Consider the following 26,806-nt stretch of genomic DNA (forward strand, 5'->3'; position numbering starts at 1 on the left):
CGCTCTCTTAGAAGTAAGTTAACTTGTCATACTCTTAACATGCTAACGCTAACATGCTAATGTTTCGTGCTAACTTAACTCATTTTGTTTGTTTACACCTAAAAACAGCGCATTTTATTACTTGGCGCTATCTTAACAATTAAGCTAACTTGTCATACTCTTAACATGCTAACGCTAACATGCTAATGTTTCGTGCTAGATTAACTCATTTTGTTTGTTTAAACCTAAAAACTTAAACCTAAACCAAAAAATCACAGCCCTATGGTCCCACATAACCGCCTGTTCGCTCAATTTTGTGCATATTATAAAAAAAAAAAATGTCCAAGCCCCACACATAATTTAAATTGACGTTAACTTGTCCTATGTCATCATGCTAAAGTTTATTGCTATATTTGTAGCTAACTTTATAGGTTTTAACCTAAAAATGGTGTTTCGTAATACTTGGCGCCATCTTGGAAGTATGCTAACGTCTCTTATATTAGCATGCTGACGTTTGATCCTAGCTCGTCTCTTATATTAGCATTTTATCCTAGCTGTTCAGCTAATTTTATACGTTTACACCTAAAAACAGCGCATTTTATTACTTGCCGCTATCTTAGAAGTGGGATGTATTTCCTGGGTTTATAAACATAACATACATTTTTAAAAACAAAAAAAGATTTTGTGATGTTAAAAAAATATCGATGTAATCATAGTAGTATCGACTAGATACGTGCATGTACTTGGTATCATTACAGTGGATGTCAGGTGTAGATCCACCCATGGTGTTTGTTTACATTGTGACGCCGGTGGGCTAGTGTGTAGTGAAGCATGTTTAGATATTCCTCGTCCTCCGGTGATAATGATACTTGTAAGAAACATACTTTGTCGCCATGGAGGCCAGGATTAGTGACTTAGAAGTAGCTAAAACACTGCCATTCTCCCTTTTCTGTCTACACACTGTGTCTGCTTGTAAGTACTCTGTGTGTGCGCACTGCCGAACATGCTCGTAAAAGCAGCAATGTCATGACGACGACGGGGGGGGGGGGGGGGGGGGGCCGGTACTTTTTAGAGGCGGTATAGTACAGAATATGATTCATTAGTATCTCAGTACTGTACTAGTACCGGTATACCGTACAACCCGAGTACAAACATGTACGTACGCCTTCTCCTTTCAGCTCCAACGCGTCCGAAGAGGAAAAGTACGACTTTAAAACCATCCAGAACATCGACTGCTACAACACGGACTTCTGTGTGAAGGTGCGGCACGGCCTGCGCTACTGGAACATGACGGTGCAGTGGTGGCTGCATCACTACATCTACCCCAACGCACCCTTCAGCTCCTACACGCTCAGGTGAGGCCCCGCCTTCCTCGGATGCCGCTACCAACGCATTGTGTGTGTGCGTGTGTGTGTGTGTGTGTGTGTGTGTGTGTGTGTGTACGTGTGTGTACGTGTGTGTGTGTGTGTGTGTGTGTGTGTGTGTGTGTGTGTGTGTGTGTGTGTGTGTGTGTGTGTGTGTGTGTGTGTGTGTGTGTGTGTGTGTGTGTGTGGAAAGGAAGGAAAAGTATCTTCCATATGAGTAGGTGTGAACAAGTGATGACATAAATCATGGTCCCAATAACATTGCATCTAATAGAGAGCCAAATACTAGAGTCCGTGAACATTGCTCCAAAGTCAGGATCTTTTTGTTGGTTTAATGTGCATACAAAAGTAAAGATTGACAGGTGCAAAGGCAGCAATATATGATAAAACAAGATGGCAGCTAAAGAAGGACTTCCCTATTCATCCCCGCCAGGTGAACATCTGATTTGACCACTTCCTGTGTTGACGTAAGACAAGCCATATGTGAGCATAGGATGAACAAATACACTACGCTACTAAGACTATAGTGGCCATTAACAGTTAGCTTCTACAGCTGGGTTGTCCAAAGTGCGGCACAGGGGCCATCTGTGGTCCCTGACTCCTTTGTCATCAGACTTAAGCACGTTACAAAAAACACAAAATAGAGATCTCATTTGCACCCCCTGGTGGTGATATCTATCAACATGAGGGTGGTCCCAAAAAGGAGGGATTTTTCAAATTGACTGTGTGTCGCCTTTTAAAAGTGCTCCCCCTCTGGTCAACATATGAAACAACAAGTGTGTGTAAGAAATTGAAATGCGCCCCCTTTGGCCAAAATTCATTAAAAAAAATGAAGTAAATATGTATATAGAGACATACTGTAATAACTTGATAAGATTAAAAACTAATTACAACCAAAAAATTCAACAACAACAAAAAATGAACTTAAAGCAGTCTTTTTCTCACAATGTGTCGACTTTTTTCTTATAAAATTGGGAACAATTTCTCATATTCTTTCTGTTTCTGTAATATTGCAATATTTTCTCGTAAAATTATGATTTTTTAATGCAAAATGGTGACATTTGTCATATAAAATTCTGACTTTTATCAAAATAGTGCCATTTTTTTTTGTTGTTCTTGTAAAATAGTGACATTTTTGGAGTAAAATTATGACTTTTCTCATCATTTTGTTCCGATTGTTATTATAATATTGCCAACATTTTTATGTTTTCTTATAAAATTGTGACTTTTGTCGAGTAAAATTACGACTCTTTTAAAAAATGTTTTCCAAATTTTGAGCTTTTCTTGTAAATTTGCGACTGTTATTGAGTAAAATTCACAATGTGTCGACTTTTTTCTCATAAAATTGGGAACAATTTCTCATATTCTTTCTGATTCTGTAATATTGCAATATTTTCTCGTAAAATTGCGACTTTTTTTATGTAAAATTATGACTTTTTAATGCAAAGTGATGACATTTGTCATATAAAATTCTGACTTTTATCACAATAGTGCCAATTTTTTTTTGTTCTTGTAAAATAGTGACATTTTTGGAGTAAAATGATGACTTTTGTCATCATTTTGTTCCGATTATTATTATAATATTGCCAACATTCTTAAGTTTTCTTATATAATTGTGACTTGTCGACTCTTTTCAAAAAAATTGTCCAAATTTTGAGCTTTTCTTGTAAAATTGCGACTGTTATTGAGTAAAATTCACAATGTGTCGACTTTTTTCTCATAAAATTGGGAACAATTTCTCATATTCTTTCTGATTCTGTAATATTGCAATATTTTCTCGTAAAATTACGACTTTTTTTATGTAAAATTATGACTTTTTAATGCAAAGTGATGACATTTGTCATATAAAATTCTGACTTTTATCACAATATTGCTATTTTTTTTTTTGTTCTTGTAAAATAGTGACATTTTTGGCGTAAAATGATGACTTTTCTCATCATTTTGTTCCGATTGTTATTATAATATTGCCAACATTTTTATGTTTTCTTATAAAATTGTGACTTTTGTCGAGTAAAATTACGACTCTTTTAAAAAAAATTGTCCAAATTTTGAGCTTTTCTTGTAAAATTGCGACTGTTATTGAGTAAAATTCACAATGTGTCGACTTTTTTCTCATAAAATTGGGAACAATTTCTCATATTCTTTCTGATTCTGTAATATTGCAATATTTTCTCGTAAAATTACGACTTTTTTATGTAAAATTATGACTTTTTAATGCAAAGTGATGACATTTGTCATATACAATTCTGACTTTTATCACAATATTGCCAATTTTTTTTTGTTCTTGTAAAATAGTGACATTTTTGGAGTAAAATGATGACTTTTGTCATCATTTTGTTCCGATTATTATTATAATATTGCCAACATTCTTAAGTTTTCTTATAAAATTGTGACTTTTGTCGAGTAAAATTACGACTCTTTTCAAAAAAATTGTCCAAATTTTGAGCTTTTCTTGTAAAATTGCGACTGTTATTGAGTAAAATTCACTATGTGTCGACTTTTTTCTCATAAAATTGGGAACAATTTCTCATATTCTTTCTGATTCTGTAATATTGCAATATTTTCTCGTAAAATTACGACTTTTTTTATGTAAAATTATGACTTTTTAATGCAAAGTGATGACATTTGTCATATAAAATTCTGACTTTTATCACAATATTGCCAATTTTGTTGTTGTTCTTGTAAAATAGTGAAATTTTTTGAGTAAAATGATGACTTTTGTCATCATTTTGCAGAGTAAAATTCTGATTATTATTATTATATTGCCAACATTTTAAAGTTTTCTTATAAAATTGTGACTTTTGTCGAGTAAAATTATGACTCTTTTTTTTTAAAATTGTAAAAATTGAGCTTTTCTTGTAAAATTGTGACTGTTATTGAGTAAAATTCCAACTTTTATCATAATATTGCACAAATGTTCACTTTTTCTTGTCACATTTTGACTTGCGTTGAGTAAAATGACAACTTTTATTATGATACTGCCAAAAGTTTTTATTGTGAAATTCCAACTCATTTTTCACAACAAGCCTTTTTTTATTTGCATATAATGTATTTAAATGTGTATATGTACGGGACAAGCGGTAGAAAATGGATGGATGGATGGATGTATTGAAATGGGTTGAAAAATGTAAAAGGAGTCATTGCACTAAAAAAGGTTAGATAAAAACAGGAATACCTGTCTAAATATACATGTGGCACCAAATATGTGTTATGGAGATCTAAATATACAGTATATATATACACAATAAATATATGTATTTATGGCAGCATTGATTTATTATGCATTGAATTGTTTTTCTCTCACACACTACTGAAATACTCTCACACACTACTGAAATACTTTCACACACTACTGAAATACTATCACACACTACTACATTGTTTTTCTCTCACACACTACTGAAATACTATCACACACTACTACATTGTTTTTTTCTCACACACTACTGAAATACTCTCACACACTACTAAATTGGTTTTCTCTCACACACTACTGAAATACTCTCACACACTACTAAAATATCCTCACACACACTACTGAAATACTCTCACACACTACTGAATTGTTTTTCTCTCACACACTACTGAAATATTCTCACACACTACTAAAATATCCTCACACACACTACTGAAATACTCTCACACACTACTGAAATATTCTCACACACTACTGAATTGTTTTTCTCTCACACACTACTGAAATACTCTCACACACTACTGAATTGTTTTTCTCACACACTACTGAAATACTCTCTCACACACTACTGAAATACTCTCTCACACACTACTGAAATACTCTCACACACTACTGAATTGTTTCTCTCTCACACACTACTGAAATACTCTCACACACTACTGAATTGTTTTTCTCTCACACACTACTGAAATATTCTCACACACTACTGAATTGTTTTTCTCTCACACACTACTGAAATACACTCACACACTACTGAAATACACTCACACACTACTGAATTGTTTTTCTCACACACTACTGAAATACTCTCTCACACACTACTGAAATACTCTCTCACACACTACTGAAATACTCTCACACACTACTGAATTGTTTCTCTCACACACTACTGAATTGTTTTTCTCTCACACACTACTGAAATACTCTCACACACACTACTGAAATACTCTCTCACACTACTGAATTGTCTCTTATACACACTACTGAAATACTCTCACACACACGACTGAATTGTTTTTCTTTCACACACACTACTTAATTGTTTTTCTCTCACACACATTACTGAAATCCTCTCTCACACACTACTGAATTTTTTTTCCTCTCACACACACTACTGAAATCCCCTCTCACACACTACTGAATTGTTTTTCTTTCACACACTACTGAAATCCTCTCTCACACACTATTGTATTGTTTCTCACGCACACACGACTGTAATACTCATTCACTCACTCACTCACACACACGAACACACACACACACACACACACACACACACACACACATTACTCGAAAACTCTCACACTCGACTGAATTGTTTTTCTTTCACACACAACTGAAATACTCTCTCACACACTACTGAATTCTCACACACAGTACTGAAATACTCTCACACACACTACTGAAATACTTTCACACACACTACTGAAATACTCTCACGCAAACTACTGAATTGTTTTTCTCTCACACACTACTGAAATACTCTCACACACTACTGAATTGTTTTTATTTCATACACACTACTGAAATCCTCTCTCACACACTACTGAATTGTTTCTCTCACACACACTACTATATTTTCTCGTAAAATTATGACTTTTTTTATGTAAACTTATGACTTTTTAATGCAAAGTGATGACATTTGTCATTTAAAATTCTGACTTTTATCACACTATTGCCAATTTTGTTGTTGTTCTTGTAAAATAGTGACATTTTTTGAGTAAAATTATGACTTTTGTCATCATTTTGCAGAGTAAAATTCAGATTATTATTATATTGCCAACATTTTAAAGTTTTCTTATAAAATTGTGACTTTTGTCGAGTAAAATTATGACTCTTTTTTTTAAAAATTGTCAAAATTGAGCTTTTCTTGTAAAATTGTGACTGTTATTGAGTAAAATTCCAACTTTTATCATAATATTGCACAAATGTTCAGTTTTTCTTGTCACATTTTGACTTGCGTTGAGTAAAATGACAACTTTTATTATGATACTGCCAAAAGTTTTTATTGTGAAATTCCAACTCATTTTTCACAACAAGCCTTTTTTTATTTGCATAGTATGTATTTAAATGTGTATATGTACGGGACAAGCGGTAGAAAATGGATGGATGGATGGATGTATTGAAATGGGTTGAAAAATGTAAAAGGAGTCATTGCACTAAAAAAGTTAGATAAAAACAGGAATTCCTGTCTAAATATAGCGGTACATGTGGCACCAAATATGTGTTATGGAGGTCTAAATATACAGTATATATATACACAATAAATATATGTATTTATGGCAGCATTGATTTATTAGTAGCGGGCCACCGCCAATAAGTATTTGTATTTATGTGGTCTAAATGTATTTACAAATTAATATGTATTTGTTGTGGCCTAAATATATATGTGGCGGGCCGCAGCAAATATTTATATGAATAAAGGAGATCTTCCCTCAGGGCTGCATGGACCATGCAGGGGTCCACCACAAGTAAATGAGTGTATGTATGGCGGTGTGAATAATAAAGGAGATTTTCCCTCAGGGCTGCATGGACCATGTAGGGGTCCACCAGAAGTAAATGGGTGTATGTATGGCAGTGTGAATAATAAAGGAGATTTTCCCTCAAGGCTGCATGGACCATGTAGGGGTCCACCACAAGTAAATGGGTGTATGTATGGCGGTGTGAATAATAAAGGAGATTTTCCCTCAGGGCTGCATGGACCATGTTCATCAGTGCCTACTGGCACGGCCTCCACGCCGGCTACTACCTGTCCTTCCTCACCATCCCGCTGTGCATCGCCGCAGAGTCGGCCATGGAGACCTCGGTCCGAGTGCGCCTGGGTCCTGCAGGCCAGGCCCTCTTTGACCGGGTGCACTGGTTCCTGAAGATGCGGGCCTACGACTACATGTGCATGGGCTTCGTGCTGCTGCAGGCCTCTGACACGCTGCAGTACTGGTCCTCCATCTACTTCATCATGCACCTGCTGGCCCTGGCCTGCATCCTGCTGGGCTCCGCCCTCAAGCCAGGTAGGAACCCAGACCCTCGCCTCAAAACCCACTGACTTTTCTTCATCAAGCTCAGATGAACATTTTTACTCCAAATGTTGACTTTGACTATTTCTGTGCTTTTTTACACGCCATTCCACCCGAGCAGTGCCATTTATTCAACATTCTCTTTGATTGATGTGCAACACAATATTTAGACTTCCATTTAGCAGCTTCACAATGTTAGCATGATAACATTTAGCATTTACCAAGTTTTATGACCAAGGTGCACAGCGGCTAAATGGACTAAAAAAAAAAAAGTTAGCACAGTTAGCATTTGTCACATATGAAATGATATATATGACTGAGGTGTACAATGGCAAAAACAGCTAAAAAGAGTTAGCATGCTAATTTTAGCATGCTAACAGTTATGTGTTAAGTAGCTAGATATATGGCTGAGGTTTACGGCTGCAAAATTGCCGCAAAAAAACAAAAACGTTAGCACGCTAATGTTAGCATGTGTCACGTAGCAAGGTATATGACTGGGGTACGGCGGCAAAATTGGCTCAAAAAAAGTTATTAGAGTTAGCATTTGTCAAATACCAAATGATATATATGACTGAAGTGTACAACGGCAAAATCAGCTAAAAGAAAGTTAGCATGCTAACAGTTAGTATGTGTTAAGTAGCAAGATGTATGGCTGAGGTTTGCGGCTGCAAAATTGCCAAAAAAAAAATAAGTTAGCACGCTAATGTTAGCATGTGTCAAGTAGCAAGGTATATGACTGAGGGGTACGGCGGCAAAATTGGCCCAAAAAAAGTTAGCATGAGTATGCTAAAAGTTAACAAGTTATATGACTGAAGTGTATGGCTGTAAATTGGCTTAAAAAGTTAGCATGTGTCGTGTACCAAGTTAGATGACTAAGTTGTACGGCAGCAAAATTGGCAAAAAATAGTAATACAATTTTGGCATTCTAACAGTTGGCATGCGCCAAATATCAGGTCCTATGTCTCTGAGGAGTACAGCGGAAAAATTGGCCCCAAACAAAAAAAGTTAGCAGAGTTAGCATTTGTCAAACACCAAATGATATATCTGACTGAGGTGTACAACGGCAAAATCAGCTAAAAAAAAAAAGAGTTAGCACGCTAATTTTAGCATGCTAACAGTGAGTATGTGTTAAGTAGCAAGATATATGGCTGAGGTTTACGGCTGCAAAATTGCCAAAAGAAAAAAAGAAAAAGTTTGCGCGCTAATGTTAGCATGTGTCAAGTAGCAAGGTATATGACTGAGGGGTACGGCGGCTAAATTTGCAAAAAAGTTAGCATGAGTATGCTAAAAGTTCATAAGTTATATGACTGAAGTGTATGGCTGTAAATTGGCTTAAAAAGTTAGCATGTGTCGTGTACCAAGTTAGATGACTAAGTTGTACGGCAGCAAAATTGGCAAAAAAAAAAAATGTTAGCATGCTAACAGTTGGCATGCACCAAGTATCAGGTTGAATGACTCTGAGAAGTACAGCGGCAAAATTGGCCCAAAAAAAGTTAGTAGAGTTAGCATTTGTCAAATATATATATATGACTGAGGTGTACAGCGGCAAAATCAGCAAAAAAAAAAGTTAGCACGCCAATGTTAGCATGCTAACAGTTAGTATGTGTTAAGTAGCGAGTTATACGACTGAAGCGTAGGACGACAAAAAAGTTAGTATGTTAATATAAGTATGCTAAAAGTTAGCATATGTAACGTACCAAGTGTTATGACCAAGGTGTATGGCTGCAAAATGGGCCAAAAAAAAAGTTAGCACAGTTAGCATTTGTCAAATACCAAATTATATATATGACTGAGGTGTACGAAGGCAAAATCAGCTAAAAAAAAAAAAGAAGCGACGTGCTAAAGTTAGCATGCTAACAGTTAGCATGTGTTAAGTAGCAAGATATATGGCTGAGTTTTTGGCGGCAAAATTGGCAACAACAAAAAAAAGTTTGTATGTTAATATTAGTATGCTGAAAGTTAGCATATGTAAGTTACATGACTGAAGTGTACGGCTGTAAAATTGATTTGAAAAGTTAGCATGTGTCATTCACCAACAAAGTTGGCGGGAAAAAAGTTAGCATGCTAACAGTTAGTATGTGTTAAGTAGCAAGGTATACTACTGAAGCGTAGGACGGCAAGAAAGTTAGTATGTTAATATAAGTATGCTAAAAGTTAGCATATGTAACGTACCAAGTTTTATGACCAAGGTGTACGGCTGCAAAATGGGCCAAAAAAAAAAGTTAGCACAGTTAGCATTTGTCAAATACCAAATTATATATATATGACTGAGGTGTACAAAGGAAAAATCAGCAAAAAAAAAAAAGAAGCGACGTGCTAATGTTAGCATGCTAACAGTTAGCATGTGTTAAGTAGCAAGATATATGGCTGAGTTTTTGGCGGCAAAATTGGCAACAACAAAAAAAAGTTTGTATGTTAATATTAGTATGCTGAAAGTTAGCATATGTAAGTTACATGACTGAAGTGTACGGCTGTAAAATTGATTTGAAAAGTTAGCATGTGTCATTCACCAACAAAGTTGGCGGGAAAAAAGTTAGCATGCTAACAGTTAGTATGTGTTAAGTAGCAAGGTATACGACTAAAGCGTAGGACGGCAAAAAAGTTAGTATGTTAATATAAGTATGCTAAAAGTTAGCATATGTAACGTACCAAGTTTTATGACCAAGGTGTATGGCTGCAAAATGGGCCAAAAAAAAAAGTTAGCACAGTTAGCATTTGTCAAATACCAAATTATATATATATGACTGAGGTGTACAAAGGAAAAATCAGCTAAAAAAAAAAAGAAGCGACGTGCTAATGTTAGCATGCTAACAGTTAGCATGTGTTAAGTAGCAAGATATATGGCTGAGTTTTTGGCGGCAAAATTGGCAACAACAAAAAAAGTTTGTATGTTAATATTAGTATGCTGAAAGTTAGCATATGTAAGTTACATGACTGAAGTGTACGGCTGTAAAATTGATTTGAAAAGTTAGCATGTGTCATTCACCAACAAAGTTGGCGGGGAAAAAGTTAGCATGCTAACAGTTAGTATGTGTTGAGTAGCAAGGTATACGACTGAAGCGTAGGACGGCAAAAAAGTTAGTATGTTAATATAAGTATGCTAAAAGTTAGCATATGTAACGTACCAAGTTTTATGACCAAGGTGTACGGCTGCAAAATGGGCCCAAAAAAAAGTTAGCACAGTTAGCATTTGTCAAATACCAAATTATATATATATGACTGAGGTGTACAAAGACAAAATCAGCTAAAAAAAAAAAAGAAGCTACGTGCTAATGTTAGCATGCTAACAGTTAGCATGTGTTAAGTAGCAAGATATATGGCTGAGGTTTTTGGCGGCAAAATTGGCACACAAAAAAAAAGTTTGCATGTTAATATAAGTATGCTGAAAGTTAGCATATGTAAGTTACATGACTGAAGTGTACGGCTGTAAAATTGATGTGAAAAGTTAGCATGTGTCATTCACCAAGTTATATGACTTTGGTGTACGGTGGCAAAGTTGGCGGAAAAAAGTTAGCATGCTAACAGTTAGTATGTGTTAAGTAGCAAGTTATACGACTGAGGCGTAGGACGGCAAAAAAGTTAGTATGTTAACATAAGTATGCTAAAAGTTAGCATATGTAACATACCAAGTTATATTAGCATGGTGTACGGCTGCAAAATTGGCTAAAAAAAAAGTTAGCACGCTTATGTTAGCTTAGCATGTGTCAAGTAGCAAAGTGACTGAGGAGTACGGCGGCAAAATGAGCAAAAAAGTTAGCATGTTAGTATTAGTACGCTAAAAGTTAGCATATGTAGCGTAGCAAGTTATATGACTATGGCTGTAAATTGGCTTCAAAAGTTAGCATGTGTCATGTAGCAAGTTCTACTTGTTGGTAGTAATTCTGGAGTTAAAATTGACACTTAAGTGGTGTTCCTGGTTTCCACTCATGTGAAATATGTCACATGGTCCACAGGAAGTTGCATCGTTTACAAGAATAAAAGTTGACATTTTTTGCATATGTGCCATATTTCAATGACGACTGAGGGTTTGAATCCCAGCACAGTCCTGTTACCTGCGTTGTTTTTGACAGTGTTTTATTTTGAAAGTCCAACATTTGACGGCGTGATGAGTGTCATAAATGCTATATTGTTGTGCTAACACCTTCGAGATCTTGCACACCACTTTATGAACCGATGCAAGTTGGAAAAAAAATGACGTTTTATTTTGAAAGTTGCAACATTTCAATGGCACTGATTGGGTGGAAAGTTCCTTCATTGTTGTCCTAAAGTGATGATCAGCAGTTGTCAAGTGTTTGTGTCTTTTGTTTGACACTTTTCTTTCCTACAATGCAAAGCTGTTGCCTAGCAACCATAAAGCACTTTCTTACATTTCACAACATGCTCTCTTCTTTTGCACGTGTCTGAGGGACATTATGTAGAAATATGTCATGGCAAATAATACAAAAGTCACCTTGGTATCGATGCTGTGGACACCTGGATCAGTGCGGCTGCAAGACACGTTGTAGATGATTAGAGCTGCAGACGTTAATTAATGAATGCAATTAGCAAAATGCTTGGATTGATGCTTTCATGGTGCTAACTTTTATTCAATCCAATCACTTAAAAGAAGGTCAAGAAAAAGTCAAATGAGGTGAATGAAAGGTGTGTGTGTGTGTGTGTGTGTGTGTGTGTGTGTGTGTGTGTGTGTGTGTGTGTGTGTGTGTGTGTGTGTGTGTGTGTGTGTGTGTGTGTGTGTGTGTGTGTGTGTGTGTGTGTGTGTGTGTGTGTGAGTGAGAGTGTTTCAGTAGTATGAGGGTCTGTCAGCAACATTATTCAGTATTACCTCTTAACCTACACTGATGAAATACTCCCTCACACACTACTGAAATACTCTCACACACTACTAAAATATCCTCACACACACTACTGAAATACTCTCACACACTACTGAATTGTTTTTCTCTCACACACTACTGAATTGTTTTTCTCTCACACTACTGAAATACTCTCACACACTACTGAATTTTCTCTCTCTCACACACTACTGAAATACTCTCACACACTACTAAAATATCCTCACACACACTACTGAATTGTTTTTCTCTCACACACTACTGAAATACTCTCACACACTACTGAATTGTTTTTCTCTCACACACTACTGAAATACTCTCACACTACTGAATTGTTTTTCTCTCACACTACTGAAATACTCTCACACACTACTGAATTGTTTTTCTCACACACTACTGAAATACTCTCTCACACACTACTGAAATACTCTCACACACTACTGAATTGTTTCTCTCACACACTACTGAATTGTTTTTCTCTCACACACTACTGAAATACTCTCACACACTACTGAATTGTTTTTCTCTCGCACACTACTGAAATACTCTCACACACACTACTGAAATACTCTCTCACACTACTGAATTGTCTCTTATACACACTACTGAAATCCTCTCTCACACACTACTGAATTTTTTTCTCTCTCTCACACACTACTGAATTTTTTCTCTCTCACACTTTACTGAAATACTCTCACACACTACTGAATTGTTTTTCTCTCACACACTACTGAAATACTCTCACACACTACTGAAATACTCTCACACACTACTGAATTGTTTTTCTCACACACTACTGAAATACTCTCTCACACACTACTGAAATACTCTCTCACACACTACTGAAATACTCTCACAAACTACTGAATTGTTTTTCTCTCACACACTACTGAAATACTCTCACACACTACTGAATTGTTTTTCTCTCGCACACTACTGAAATACTCTCACACACACTACTGAAATACTCTCTCACACTACTGAATTGTCTCTTATACACACTACTGAAATACTCTCACACACACGACTGAATTGTTTTTCTCTCTCACACACTACTGAATTGTTTTTCTTTCACACACTACTGAAATCCTCTCTCACACACTATTGTATTGCTTCTAACGCACACACGACTGTAATACTCACTCACTCACTCACTCACTCACTCACTCACTCACTCACTCACTCACACACACACACACACACACACACACACACTACTCGAATACTCTCACACTCGACTGAATTGTTTTTCTTTCACACACTACTGAAATACTCTCTCACACACTACTGAATTCTCACACACAGTACTGAAATACTCTCACACACACTACTGAAATACTTTCACACACACTACTGAAATACTTTCACACACACTACTGAAATACTCTCACGCAAACTACTGAATTTCATACACACTACTGAAATCCTCTCTCACACACTACTGAATTGTTTCTCTCACACACATTACTGAAATCCTCTCTCACACTACTGAATTGTTTCTCTCACACACACTACTGAAATCCTCTCTCACACACTACTGAATTGTTTTTCTCACACACACTACTGAAATCCTCTCTCACACACTACTGAATTGTTTGTCTCTCACACACACTACTGAAATCCTCTCACACACTACTGAAATACTCTCTCACACACACTACTGAAATCCTCTCATACACTACTCAAATCCTCTCAAACACACTCCTTAAGTCCTCTTACACACACTCCTTAAATCCTCTTACACACACTCCTGAAATCCTCTTACACATATTACTGAAATCCTCTCATATGCACTACTGAGATGTTTTTCTCTCACACACTACTGAAATGTTTTTCTCTTATACACACTACTGAAATCGTCTCTCACACTCTAATATACACGACTGAAATCCTCTCACTCACACTACTAAAATCCTCTCATACGCACTACTGAAATGTTTTCTCCCACATACACTCATTCTGAATAAAGTCCCCAACGATCCCTCATAAATAACACCAGACCATCCCAGGAATTATACCAGACCAACCCAGGAATAACTCCAGACCAACCCAGGAATAACTCCAGACCAACCCAGGAATAACTCCAGACCATATGGAGTTGAGGGACAGGAAATTAAATGTAATGTTTGTGATGTAATGACTTTAGTTGCATGAACACATGAAAATGAGAAGATCCTTGCATTGACATTTGACCTTCTAAAAGCCAGCGTCCACTGCAGTGGACATTTAGTTGTATTTGACATCAAATGGTTCTTTTATTTTGAAATCTTGAAGTCTGACAAAAGAAATAGCAAAGAAACGTCCACTACAGAGGACGCTGACATTCATGACGAGAGAATGTCGTTTTCTGTAAATACTTCAGCATGTTTATATCATCACGTACTGTATATACTGTAATAATATATACTGTATATTTATACACACACTGTATATTTATACACACACACCATATATTTATACACACACACCATATATTTATACACACCGTATATTTATACACACATTGTATATTTATACACATACCGTATATTTATACACACATTGTGTATTTATACACACACTGTATATTTATACACACACACCATATATTTATACATACCGTATATTTATACACACACTGTATATTTTTACACACACTATATTAATACGCACACTATATTTATACACATGGTATATTATAACTTACTATATTAACTTTTAATTATGCACAAAACAGGAACTGAGAGAGTCCAAAACTAACAGAACATGACTAAACAAACATGATCCGGGTCACGGATCATGACAACACCCTCCCCCCCTTAAGGACAGATTCCAGATGTCCCCAGAATACCACAAAAAAAAAACAAGTTCAAGAGTCACGGGAGGGCGGAGGGAGGACTTGGTGGTGGGTCGACAGGCCAAGTGTCCCCGAATCCACCGAGGACAAGTCAAGTGGCGGAGGCGAGTGGAACGCCGCTGCAGCAGGCGAGGCGGGCGACCACGGAACGGCCACGTCTGTGGCCGTTGAGAAGGTGGACGCGAGTGACGCCAAAACCTCAGCAGCCTTTGAGTTCTAGGACCAAGTCGAGTGAGTCGCTGCTGTCTGCGCCAATGATGTCCATTAATTGGCCACTGAGGGCACCGCGTGCGGGCGCCAGATGGCCGCTTGTGCTGCAGGCCAGCCGGAGGTTGCGATGGCGACGACGCTGGAGATGAGGGCGGCGCCGTGGGACGGCCCGCCGGAGACGAGGAAGACGGAGGCGGCGCCATGGGAAGGCCTGCCGAAGACGAAGGCACCTCTGCAGCTTGAGCGGTAGGCGAAGGAGACTGCCGTGGTGCTGGCGCAAGGACGAGCCGTGGAGCAGGAACGGGTGCTAGCCGTGGAGCAGGAACGGGTGCTAGCCTTGGAGCAGGTGCAGGTGCTAGCCTTGGAGCAGGTATAGGTGCTAGCCTTGGAGCAGGTGCTAACCTTGGAGCAGGGACAGGTGACAGAGAGGATGGCGTCTTCAGGCCCACCTGGGCTGAGGTTAGCCGTAACCTTGGCGGATGTTGCCTGGCTGTAAGTTGTGGCTTGGCACGCCGAAGAACAGGTGGTGGTGGTCGAGCAGGAGGTTTCCACTTGGTCAGGCGCAGCTGTGCCTCCCCACTAGCCCAGCTATCAGCCCTAGCCCCCCCCTTAGGAAGCGGATACCCCCCACCTGAGATTGTGTGGGGAGGATAGGAGGAAAAAGTCTGTGATGTGGGCGGGGATAGAGTCCTTGGGGGCGGAGCTTGAGTCTTGGATGACAGGGACAGACCTGGTGAGCGAAAAAATGTCTTGGTCTCTGACTTCATTCCCAGTGGGCGGGGTGACGACAACAGAGGGCGACAGCGGAGTGATGTCATTGGTGCCGATGACCATCTGGCTCATAGCTCAGTCGGTGAAGTGTTTGGGGATTACCAAACATCGGCGGCAAGAATGACTGGGCTGCTTGTGACCTGCTTCTGTCCGGGGGAGGAGTTTGCGGGATTAGCGAGTCCTGACGGCGAGCCGAAGCCTTCTCTGATGGCGTCCGTCTTCGCCGACGCGTCCGGTACTGCGGTGTGGCGATGTCCTCGGGCCAAAGGGAGTGGATGGGCACCAGCGAACCACCAGGGCTCCACACCATCTCTTCGAGTTCCACGGGGGAATAGCGGAGCGTCTCCGCCTCCATCGCTCTCAACACCCTCCACGTACCTGCGTCCGCCTCCTCGGAGCTCGTTGCGAAAGAAATGGCTGCTGGCTTCGTTCTGTCACGTGGTGGTGGCATCTTACTGCGGGGTCGTTCTTTCAGGATGCAGACGGACAACTCCGGATGAAAGCGTGAAGGTAGGAATATGATTTCATCTTCGTAAATCATAACATACAAAAAAACAGGAAGCAAACCAAAGGGCTGCGTGCCGATCGCACGTGAAGCTAAGGTACAAACTTAGTACAGGAATCAAGAAACATAGAAACCAGAAATAACCCTACGTGAATGTTGCATACAGAGAGAGTGTGGCGAGCAACGTGAATAAACAGCTGTCTGATTAGTGCCCGGCAGCAGGTGAGTGTGCCGAACACTAACCAGAGGCAGTCAAAAACCAATCAGTACCCATAGTTACCAAAACAAACCCAGGAGTGCACAAAACAGGAACTGAGAGAGTCCAAAACTAACAGAACATGACTAAACAAAACATGATCCGGGTCACGGATCATGACAGAATCCCCCCTTAAAGACAGATTCCAGATGTGCCCAGAATACCACAAAAAAAAAACAAGTTCAGGAGTCACGGGAGGGCGGAGGGAGGACTTGGTGGTGGGTACTTTAATTAAAAGCAAATATTTGATTTATTTTGTGCTCATTTGTCTTTAAATATTTAAAAATATTCAGTTGGAAAGTACTTTGATTTGAAAGTACATAGACTTGAAAATACATTGATTTCAAAGTACATTGCTTTCAAAATACTTTGATTGGAAAGTACTGATTATTTTAAAGTGCATTATTTAAAAGTATATTGGTGTGAAAGTACTATAATTTGAAAATACATTGATTAGAAAGTGCATTGACCTAAAAGTACTACAGAGTACACTGATATTTGAGTAGCCATTGAAGTTTTATGTTTAAAAAATGAAAATTTTGGAGAGTTTTGAGAGCATGAGAAGTGTTTCTAATAGTTTTATAAACTCTAACATGAATATAATATTGGTATATAGTTATAATATTGATATATAGTAGTGTAATATAATATTGGTATATAGTAATAATATAATATAATATTGATATATAGTAATAATATAATATAATATTGGTATATAGTAATAATATAATATATAGGTATATAGTAATATAATATAATATTGATGCATAGTAATAATATAATATAATATTGGTATGTAGTAATATAATATAATATAATATTGGTGTATAGGTATAATATAATATTGGTATATAATAATAATATAATATAATATACTGTGGGTACATAGTAATATAATATAATATTGATGTATAGTAATAATATAATCTAATATTGGTATATAGTAATATAATCTAATATTGGTATATAGTAATATAATATTGGTATATAGTAATAATATAATATAATATAATATTGGTATATAGTAATAATATAATATAATATAATATTGGTATATAGTAATAATATAATATAATATAGGTTTATAGTAATATAATATAATATTGATACATAGTAATATAGTATTGGTATATAGTAATAATATAATATTGATATATAGTAATATAATATAATATTGATACAAGTGAGCTGTTATGAAGATTTAAATGTTAAAAGTCTTACGTGAGATAATGTAAAATGAGATAATATAATATAAAATAATATGAGATAATATAATATAACATGAGATGATACAATATGAGATAATATCAGGATATAAGATGATATAATATGAGAACATATAATATGAGAAAATGTAATATTGGATAATATAGTATGAGAAAATATCAGATAATATAAAGTATGATGTAAAATATGAGATAATATAATATGAGCTGGGATAATATGATATAAGATAGTATAAGATAATATGAATGGAGGTGTGGTGATGGCACAGAAAGGGTTAATGAGAGCAGGAAGTGAGAGAGTAAAGTCCACACCTGCTGTTATATGTTGTGTCTTCTGATAAGGTGAAGCGCGTCTCCATGGACCAACACACGAAACAATACCAGGAAGGTGAGTCCTTTTTTTACTTGTTTTCACCGCTAAACATTATTACATATTAACATGGAACATGAAACTAAATATATTTATTGTGTCATGTTGTTGAACATGAAACTAAATATGATTATTGTGTCATGCTGTTGAACATGAAACTAAATATGATTATTGTGTCATGTTGTTGAACATCAAACTAAATATGATTATTGTGTCATGTTGTTGAACATGAAACTAAATATGATTATTGTGTTATGTTGTTGAACATGAAACTAAATATGATTATTGTGTCATGTTGTTTAACATCAAACTAAATATGATTTTTGTGTCATGTTGTTGAACATCAAACTAAGTATGATTATTGTGTCATGTTGTTGAACATGAAACTAAATATGATTATTGTGTCATGTTGTTGAACATCAAACTAAATATTATTATTGTGTCATGTTGTTGAACATCAAACTATGTATGATTATTGTGTCATGTTGTTGAACATCAAACTAAATATGATTATTGTGTCATGTTGTTGAACATGAAACTAAATATGATTATTGTGTCATGTTGTTGAACATCAAACTAAATATTATTATTGTGTCATGTTGTTGAACATCAAACTAAGTATGATTATTGTGTCATGTTGTTGAACATCAAACTAAATATGATTATTGTGTCATGTTGTTGAACATGAAACTAAATATGATTATTGTGTTATGTTGTTGAACATGAAACTAAATATGATTATTGTGTCATGTTGTTGAACATGAAACTAAATATGATTATTGTGTCACGTTGAACATCAAACTAAATATGATTATTGTGTCATGTTGTTGAACATCAAACTAAATATGATTATTGTGTCATGTTGTTGAACATGAAACTAAATATGATTATTGTGTTATGTTGTTGAACATGAAACTAAATATGATTATTGTGTCATGTTGTTGAACATGAAACTAAATATGATTATTGTGTCATGTTGTTGAACATGAAACTAAATATGATTATTGTGTCATGTTGTTGAACATCAAACTAAGTATGATTATTGTGTCATGTTGTTGAACATCAAACTAAATATTATTATTGTGTCATGTTGTTGAACATCAAACTAAATATGATTATTGTCTCATGTTTGATAATCATTGGTACTTTAACTTTAACTTAATGTTGTTGAACATCAAACTAAATATGATTATACTGTAATGTTGTGAACATCAAACTAAATATGATTATTTTGTAATGTTGAACATAAAACTAAATATGATAATTGTGTGATGTTGTTAACATCAAACTAAATATGATAATTGTGTGATGATGTGGAACATCAAACTAAATCATATGATAATTGTGTGATGATGTGGAACAGCAAACTAAATATGATAATTGTGTGATGATGCGGAATATCAAAGTAAATCTGATGATAATTGCATGATGTGGAACATCAAACTAAATATGATAATTGCGTGATGATGTGGAACATCAAACTAAATAATATGATGTGGAACATGAAACTAAATATGATAATTGTGTGATGATGTGGAACATGTGGAACATATAAGTAAATCATATGATGATGTGCAACATGAAACTAAATCATATCATGATGTGGAACATTAAACTAAATGTGATGATAATTGTGTGATGTGGAACATGAAACTAAATCATGTGATGATGTGGAACATGAAACTAAATCATATGATGATGTGGAACATGAAACTAAATCATATTATGATGTGGAACATGAAACTAAATGTGATGATAATTGTGTGATGATGTGGAACATCAAACTAAATCATGTGATGATGTGGAACATGAAACTAAATCATATGATGATGTGGAAGATTAAAGTAAATGTGATGATAATTGTGTGATGATGTGGAACATCAAACTAAATAATATGATAATTGTGTGATGATGTGGAACATCAAACTAAATAATATGATAATTGTGTGATGATGTGGAACATCAAACTAAATATGATAATTGTGTGGTGTCGTGGAATATCAAAGTAAATCTGATGATAATTGTGTGATGATGTGAAACATCAAACTAAATATCATGATGTGGAACATCAAACTAAATCTGATGATAATTGCATGATGATGTGGAACATTAAACTAAATAATATCATGATGTGGAACATGAAACTACATGTGATGATAATTGCGTGATGATGTGAAACATTGCTTGATAAAGTGCAACATCAAACTAAATATCACAATGTGGAACATGAAACTAAATGTGATGATAATTGTGTGAGGATGTGGAACATGAAACTAAATCGTGTGATGATGTGCAACATGAAACTAAATGTGAATGTGTGCTCGCAGGGTCAGCTGATGTCAGCGATGGCGGCCAGCGGTCGCTATGGTTACGACACGCGTCATGTGAGCAGAATTACCCAGAGTGCAGCTGGGGTGCAGCTGATGAAGAGGAGGATGAAGATGGCGGCTGTCATGACCTGCGCACACTTCCTCTTCCTCTGGCACTCAAACGATCTGTCAGGTCAGAAACTTTTCATCTCTACATTATTCATTTATTATTATTATCATTATTTCGTATAAGTAGTATCATTATCAATATTATCTTTATTATAATTATTTGTTTTAATGCAGCTGGTATAGGCTCCAGCACCCCCGCAACCCTACAAGGGACAAACGGTAGAAAATGGATGGATGGATGATCTTTATCATTATTATTATCATTTATTATAATTAGTATCATTGTCAATATTATCATTATTATTATAATTATTTATTAACATTATTGTAATAATTATCATTATTAATATTACTATTATGTTTATTATCATTGTTATTACCATTATGTATTACATTTAGTATCATTATCAAAATCACCATTATTATTATAATAATTATTATAATAATTATCATTATTAATAATATTACTATTATGTTTATTATCATTATTATTACCATTATTTATAACAATTAGTATAATCAAAATCACCATTATAATAATAATTATAATAATTATCATTATTATTAATATTACTAGTATATTTATTACCATTATTTATTATAATTTGTATCATTATCATTAGAATTATCTATTATCATTATAATAATTATCATTATTATTAATATGACTATTATATTTTTTATCATTATTATTGTCATCATGATTCATCATTAGTATCATTATCATTATTATTATTATTATTATTAGAGTTATTGTTATTATCATTATTGTTAATATTACTATCATTATTATGTTTGCCATTATTATCATTGTTATAATTAGTATCATTGTCAATATTATCATTATTATTATAATTATTTATTAACATTATTGTAATAATTATCATTATTAATATTACTATTATGTTTATTATCATTGTTTTTACCATTGTGTATTACATTTAGTATCATTATCAAAATCACCATTATAATAATAATTATAATAATTATCATTATTATTAATATTACTATTATGTTTATTACCATTGTTATTATTACCATTATTCATTATAATTAGTATCATTATCAATATTATCATTATTATTAGAATGATCTATTACCATTATTATTATTACCATTATTTATTATAATTAGTGTCATTATCAATATTATCATTATTATTAGAATGATCTATTATCATTATAATAATTATCATTATTATTAATACGACTATTATATTTTTTATCATTATTATTGTCATCATTATTCATCATTAGTATCATTATCATTATTCTTATTATTCTTATTAGAGTTATTGTTATTATCATTATTGTTAATATTACTATCATTATTATGTTTGCCATTATTATCATTGTTATAATTAGTATCATTGTCAATATCATCTTTATTATAATTATTGTTATATTAATATTATAATAATTATCATTATTATTAACATTATTATTAATATTACTATTGTTATTATTATGTTTATTACCATTATTATTATTTTACTATCATGATGTATTATAATTAGTATCATTATCATTATTATTGTAATATTGTAAAAATGATCATTATTATTAATATTACTATCATTATTATGATTATTTTTAGAATGAGGAATGTGCTGATCAGTATTGACGGATTTTTGCTTAGTTTTTTATTTGGTCCTGCAACATTTACAGAAGAACAACATTTCACAAATATGAATATAATATATTTCAACAAAGGCATTTTTACATGTAAAAATATATTTTCTAAATAATTTTACATTATTTACTAAAGTAGAAATTAAAAATATATCACCAGTTATTTTGATATGAACAATAATTATTACAAATGTTTATATGAACATATATATATATATATAATTTTTTTTTAAACCTTTTTTATTTAATATGTATCAACAAAAGTATTTTTATATTTAAGAATACATATTTTTAAATGATTAAATATGATTTCTTTAATACAAATATACATATAGATTTATTATATATATACATATATATACTGTACATCAACAAACGTATATTTTCATATTTCAAATATTTGCCAAAAAAAATCATTAAATATGATATTTTAAGGATATAATATTATTGATTATAGAAAACTTCAATCATTAATTGATGACTTTCAGACTGTTTAATCAATTTATTCTGTAATCATTTGTTTTATTAATAAATATCTATTTCAAAGACAGCCAAAATGCTTATGTTAATGCTAATTTATTGTATGTCAACAAAAGTATTTTTTATTAAAAATTAATATTTTAATCATTAAATATGATTTTTTAAATCTGAATGTACAATTATTTTTGTATCTAAAAATGTATATTTTTACATTTTTTATTGGTTTTTATACAAATGAAATATACATATATATTTTGTTGATATATCTATATTGACAAAAGTATTTCTTATTCAAATATTATTTTTAAATTGATCAAATATCTTTCTTTTAAGAATTTAATATGATTACATATTGGGAAATAAATGCTATATTACAAATAAAATTATTTTAAAACTACATGAATGACTTTCTGACAGTTTTTATTCAAACTATTTCTGTAATAATTAGTAGTGAATGTTTATTTGAATATGAAATGAAACTAATTTAATGTTTAATAATTGAATTAAAATGTTTGCTAAAAGAACTGAAGAAAAGGGAAAATAGATAAAAACATTTAAAAACGAGTCTTCCATTAAAGGTGACAAATCAGCACCTTTAATATACAAACCCCAAAAGCAGTGAAGTTGTCACGTTGTGTAAATGGTAAATAAAAAGAGAATACAACAAATTCTATTCAACTTATATTCAAATGAATAGACTGCAAAGACAAGATATTTCATGTTCACACTGAGAAACTTTCTTATTTTTTTGCAACATGTGCAGAATGTGGCTTGGCATTGTCTTGCTGAAATAAGCAGGGGCGTCCATGATAACAACATATGTTGCTCCAAAACCTGTATGTACCTTTCAGCATTAATGGTGCCTTCACAGATGTGTAAGTTACCCATGTCTTGGCCACTAATACACCCCCATACCATCACACATGCTGCCTTTTACACTTTCACCCTGGAACAGTCCGGATAGTTCTTTTCCTCTTTGGTCCGGAGAACACGACGTCCACAGTTTCCAAAAACAATTTGAAATGTGGACTCGTCAGACCGCAGAACACATTTCCACTTTGTATCAGTCCATCTTAGATGAGCTCAGGCCCAGCGAAGCGTTTCTGGGTGTTGTTGATAAATGGCTGTGGCTTTGCATAGTAGAGTTTTAACTTGCACTTACAGATGTAGCGACAACTGTAGTTACTGACAGTGGTTTTCTGAAGTGTTCCTGATCCCATGTGGTGATATCCTTTACTTACTGATGTCACTTTTTGATGCAGTACCGCCTGAGGGATCCAAGGTGTGTAATATCATGGCTTACGTGCAGTGATTTCTCCAGATTCTCTGAACCTTTTGATGATATTACGGAGCGTAGATGGTGAAATCCCTAAATTCCTTGCAATGGCTGCTTAAGAAATGTAGTTCTTAAACAATTTGCTCAGGCATTTGTTGACAAAGTGGTGACCCTCGCCCCGTCCTTGTTTGTGAACGACTGAGCATTTCATGGAAGCTGCTTTTATACCCAATCATGGCACCCACCTGTTCCCAATTAGCCTGTTCACCTGTGGGATGTTCCAAATAAGTCTTTGATGAGCATTCCTCAACTTTATCACTCTTTTTTGCCACTTGTGCCAGCTTTTCTGAAACATGTTGCAGCCATCAAATTCCAAATGAGCTAATATTTGCAAAAACTAACAAAGTCCATGTTGTGTGCAGCAAGGTGCATCAGAGGCAGGTTCCTGTGGTCAGCAGCAGGATGTCGTCCTGGAGACAAAAGAAGCAGAAATCTCTGACCAAAGTAAAGAAAAATGGCAAAGAGTTGCTGAGCTGCTTGGTGCTGTGGAAGAAGTCTTTGCAACAAATCGGAGGTGCGACAACAAACTAAGATATATATATATATATATATATATATATATATATATATATATATATAAAAATGACACTAAAGGTCTCGGGGATCCAAAAGAGTCCCACTCATAAAAGGTGTCAAAAAATAAGTCATATATTAATTTATTTTTACTTTCAACTATAAAATATCTATAGATCACCTTGAGATCTATCTGTTGACACAAAGTAAAAACATTTAGATATTTTATGCCATTTTTGTCATAAGAAAACCCATTTTATTAAGGCAAAAACACAAAATAATGTAAAAATGATCAAAGTGTAATATTTGATGTGAAGTAATTGTCACTTAAAGTAGGTCAATAATTCATAACATTCATTTTAAACCACTATTATTTTTTGAACAATGGCCGTTTAAAAAGAAAAAAATTGTAAAAATTATTTATTTTTTTATTTATATTTAATTATTTTTATATTTGATGTCCTTTTTGTCAAGGAAAACCCAGTTTTTATGGCAAAATCACAAAATATGTCATATGTTACCCCCCAAAAAATGTTCAAAGTGTAGTATTTGATGTGAAGTAAGTGGCGCCTTAAATATGTCAATAATTCATAACAACATTGATTTTGATCCACAATTATTTTTTGAACAAAGGCCGTTTAAAAAAAATTAAAATTCAGAATAAAAGTCCCAGGGACCCAGAATGGTCTCAGTCATTAAATAGTTAAAAACAAGTCTTTCTTATTTATTTTCTTAAATGTATTTTTTTACTTTCATCACCAAAATATCTATAGATCAACTTCAGATATATCTATTGACATAAAGTTTGAATTATTTTTCATGTTTGATGCCTTTTTTGTCAAGGAAAACCCAGTTTTTTATGGCAAAATCACAAAATATGTCATATTTTACCCCCCAAAATTTTTCAAAGTGTTATATGTGTTGTGAAGTAAGTGGCACCTTAATTATGTCAATAATTCATAACAATATTGATTTTAATGCATTATTATTTTCTGAACAATGACAGTAAAAAACAAAAAAAATGACATGAAAGGTCTCAGGGATCCAAAAGGGTCCCACTCATAGAAGTGTCAAAATAAGTCATATATTAGTTGTTTTTTTCTTGTTGGTTTTTTTCATGGTTAACATATCTATAGATCAACTTGAGATGTTCACACAAAGTTCATTTTTAAAATGTTTGATGGCATTTTTTGTCAAGGAAAACCCAGTTTTTTTATGGCAAAATCACAAAATATGTCATATTTCCCCCCAAAAATGTTCAAAGTGTAATATTTGTTGTGAAGTAAGTGGCGCCTTAAATATGTCAATAATTCATAACAACATTGATTTTAATGCATTATTATTTTTCTGAACAATGACAGTTAGAAAAAAAATGACACTAAAGGTCTCGGGGATCCAAAAGAGTCCCACTCTTAAAAGGTGTCAAAAAATAAGTCATATATTAATTTATTTTTACTTTCAACTGTAAAATATCTATAGATCACCTTGAGATCTATCAGTTGATGCAAAGTAAAAACATTTAGATATTTTATGCCATTTTTGTCATAAGAAAACCCATTTTATTAAGGCAAAATCACAAAATAATGTAAAAATGTTCAAAGTGTAATATTTGATGTGAAGTAATTGTCACTTAAAGTAGGTCAATAATTCTTAACATTGATTTTGATCCACTATTATTTTTTGAACAATGGCCGTTTAAAAAAAAAAAAAAATTCAGAATAAAAGTCCCGGGGACCCAGAATGGTCTCAGTCATTAAATAGTTAAAAACAAGTCTTTTTTATTTATTTTTTTAAATGTATTTTTTTACTTTCATCACCAAAATATCTATAGATCAACTTCAGATATATC

At 34.0% G+C, this 26,806-nt stretch overlaps 2 protein-coding genes across 5 annotated transcripts in view; both read left to right on the plus strand.

Annotated features, from left to right (window-relative positions):
• mboat7 (membrane bound O-acyltransferase domain containing 7) overlaps positions 1 to 9,283 on the plus strand; it is a 35,540-nt gene extending 26,257 nt beyond the window's left edge. For 3 of the 4 annotated variants that reach the window (XM_061957837.2, XM_061957845.2, XM_061957853.2), the window contains exons 8-9: positions 1,158 to 1,334; positions 7,231 to 9,283. In XM_061957837.2, coding sequence (XP_061813821.2) covers positions 1,158 to 1,334; positions 7,231 to 7,582 — 529 coding nt within the window. In that variant the 3' untranslated portion in view covers positions 7,583 to 9,283. The remainder of the gene's footprint in view (positions 1 to 1,157; positions 1,335 to 7,230) is intronic. The other variant, XR_012050396.1, reaches the window with a different exon arrangement.
• A 6,901-nt stretch (positions 9,284 to 16,184) lies between these two features.
• tmc4 (transmembrane channel-like 4) overlaps positions 16,185 to 26,806 on the plus strand; it is a 40,168-nt gene continuing 29,546 nt past the window's right edge. The window contains exons 1-4 of the mRNA XM_072913070.1: positions 16,185 to 16,712; positions 18,532 to 18,577; positions 20,887 to 21,061; positions 24,807 to 24,958. Of these exons, the coding sequence (XP_072769171.1) occupies positions 16,323 to 16,712; positions 18,532 to 18,577; positions 20,887 to 21,061; positions 24,807 to 24,958 (763 nt within the window). The 5' untranslated portion in view covers positions 16,185 to 16,322. The remainder of the gene's footprint in view (positions 16,713 to 18,531; positions 18,578 to 20,886; positions 21,062 to 24,806; positions 24,959 to 26,806) is intronic.

The sequence above is a fragment of the Nerophis lumbriciformis genome, linkage group LG04 (genome assembly GCF_033978685.3).
Source record: "Nerophis lumbriciformis linkage group LG04, RoL_Nlum_v2.1, whole genome shotgun sequence".
Classification (NCBI taxonomy): Eukaryota; Metazoa; Chordata; class Actinopteri; order Syngnathiformes; family Syngnathidae; genus Nerophis; species Nerophis lumbriciformis.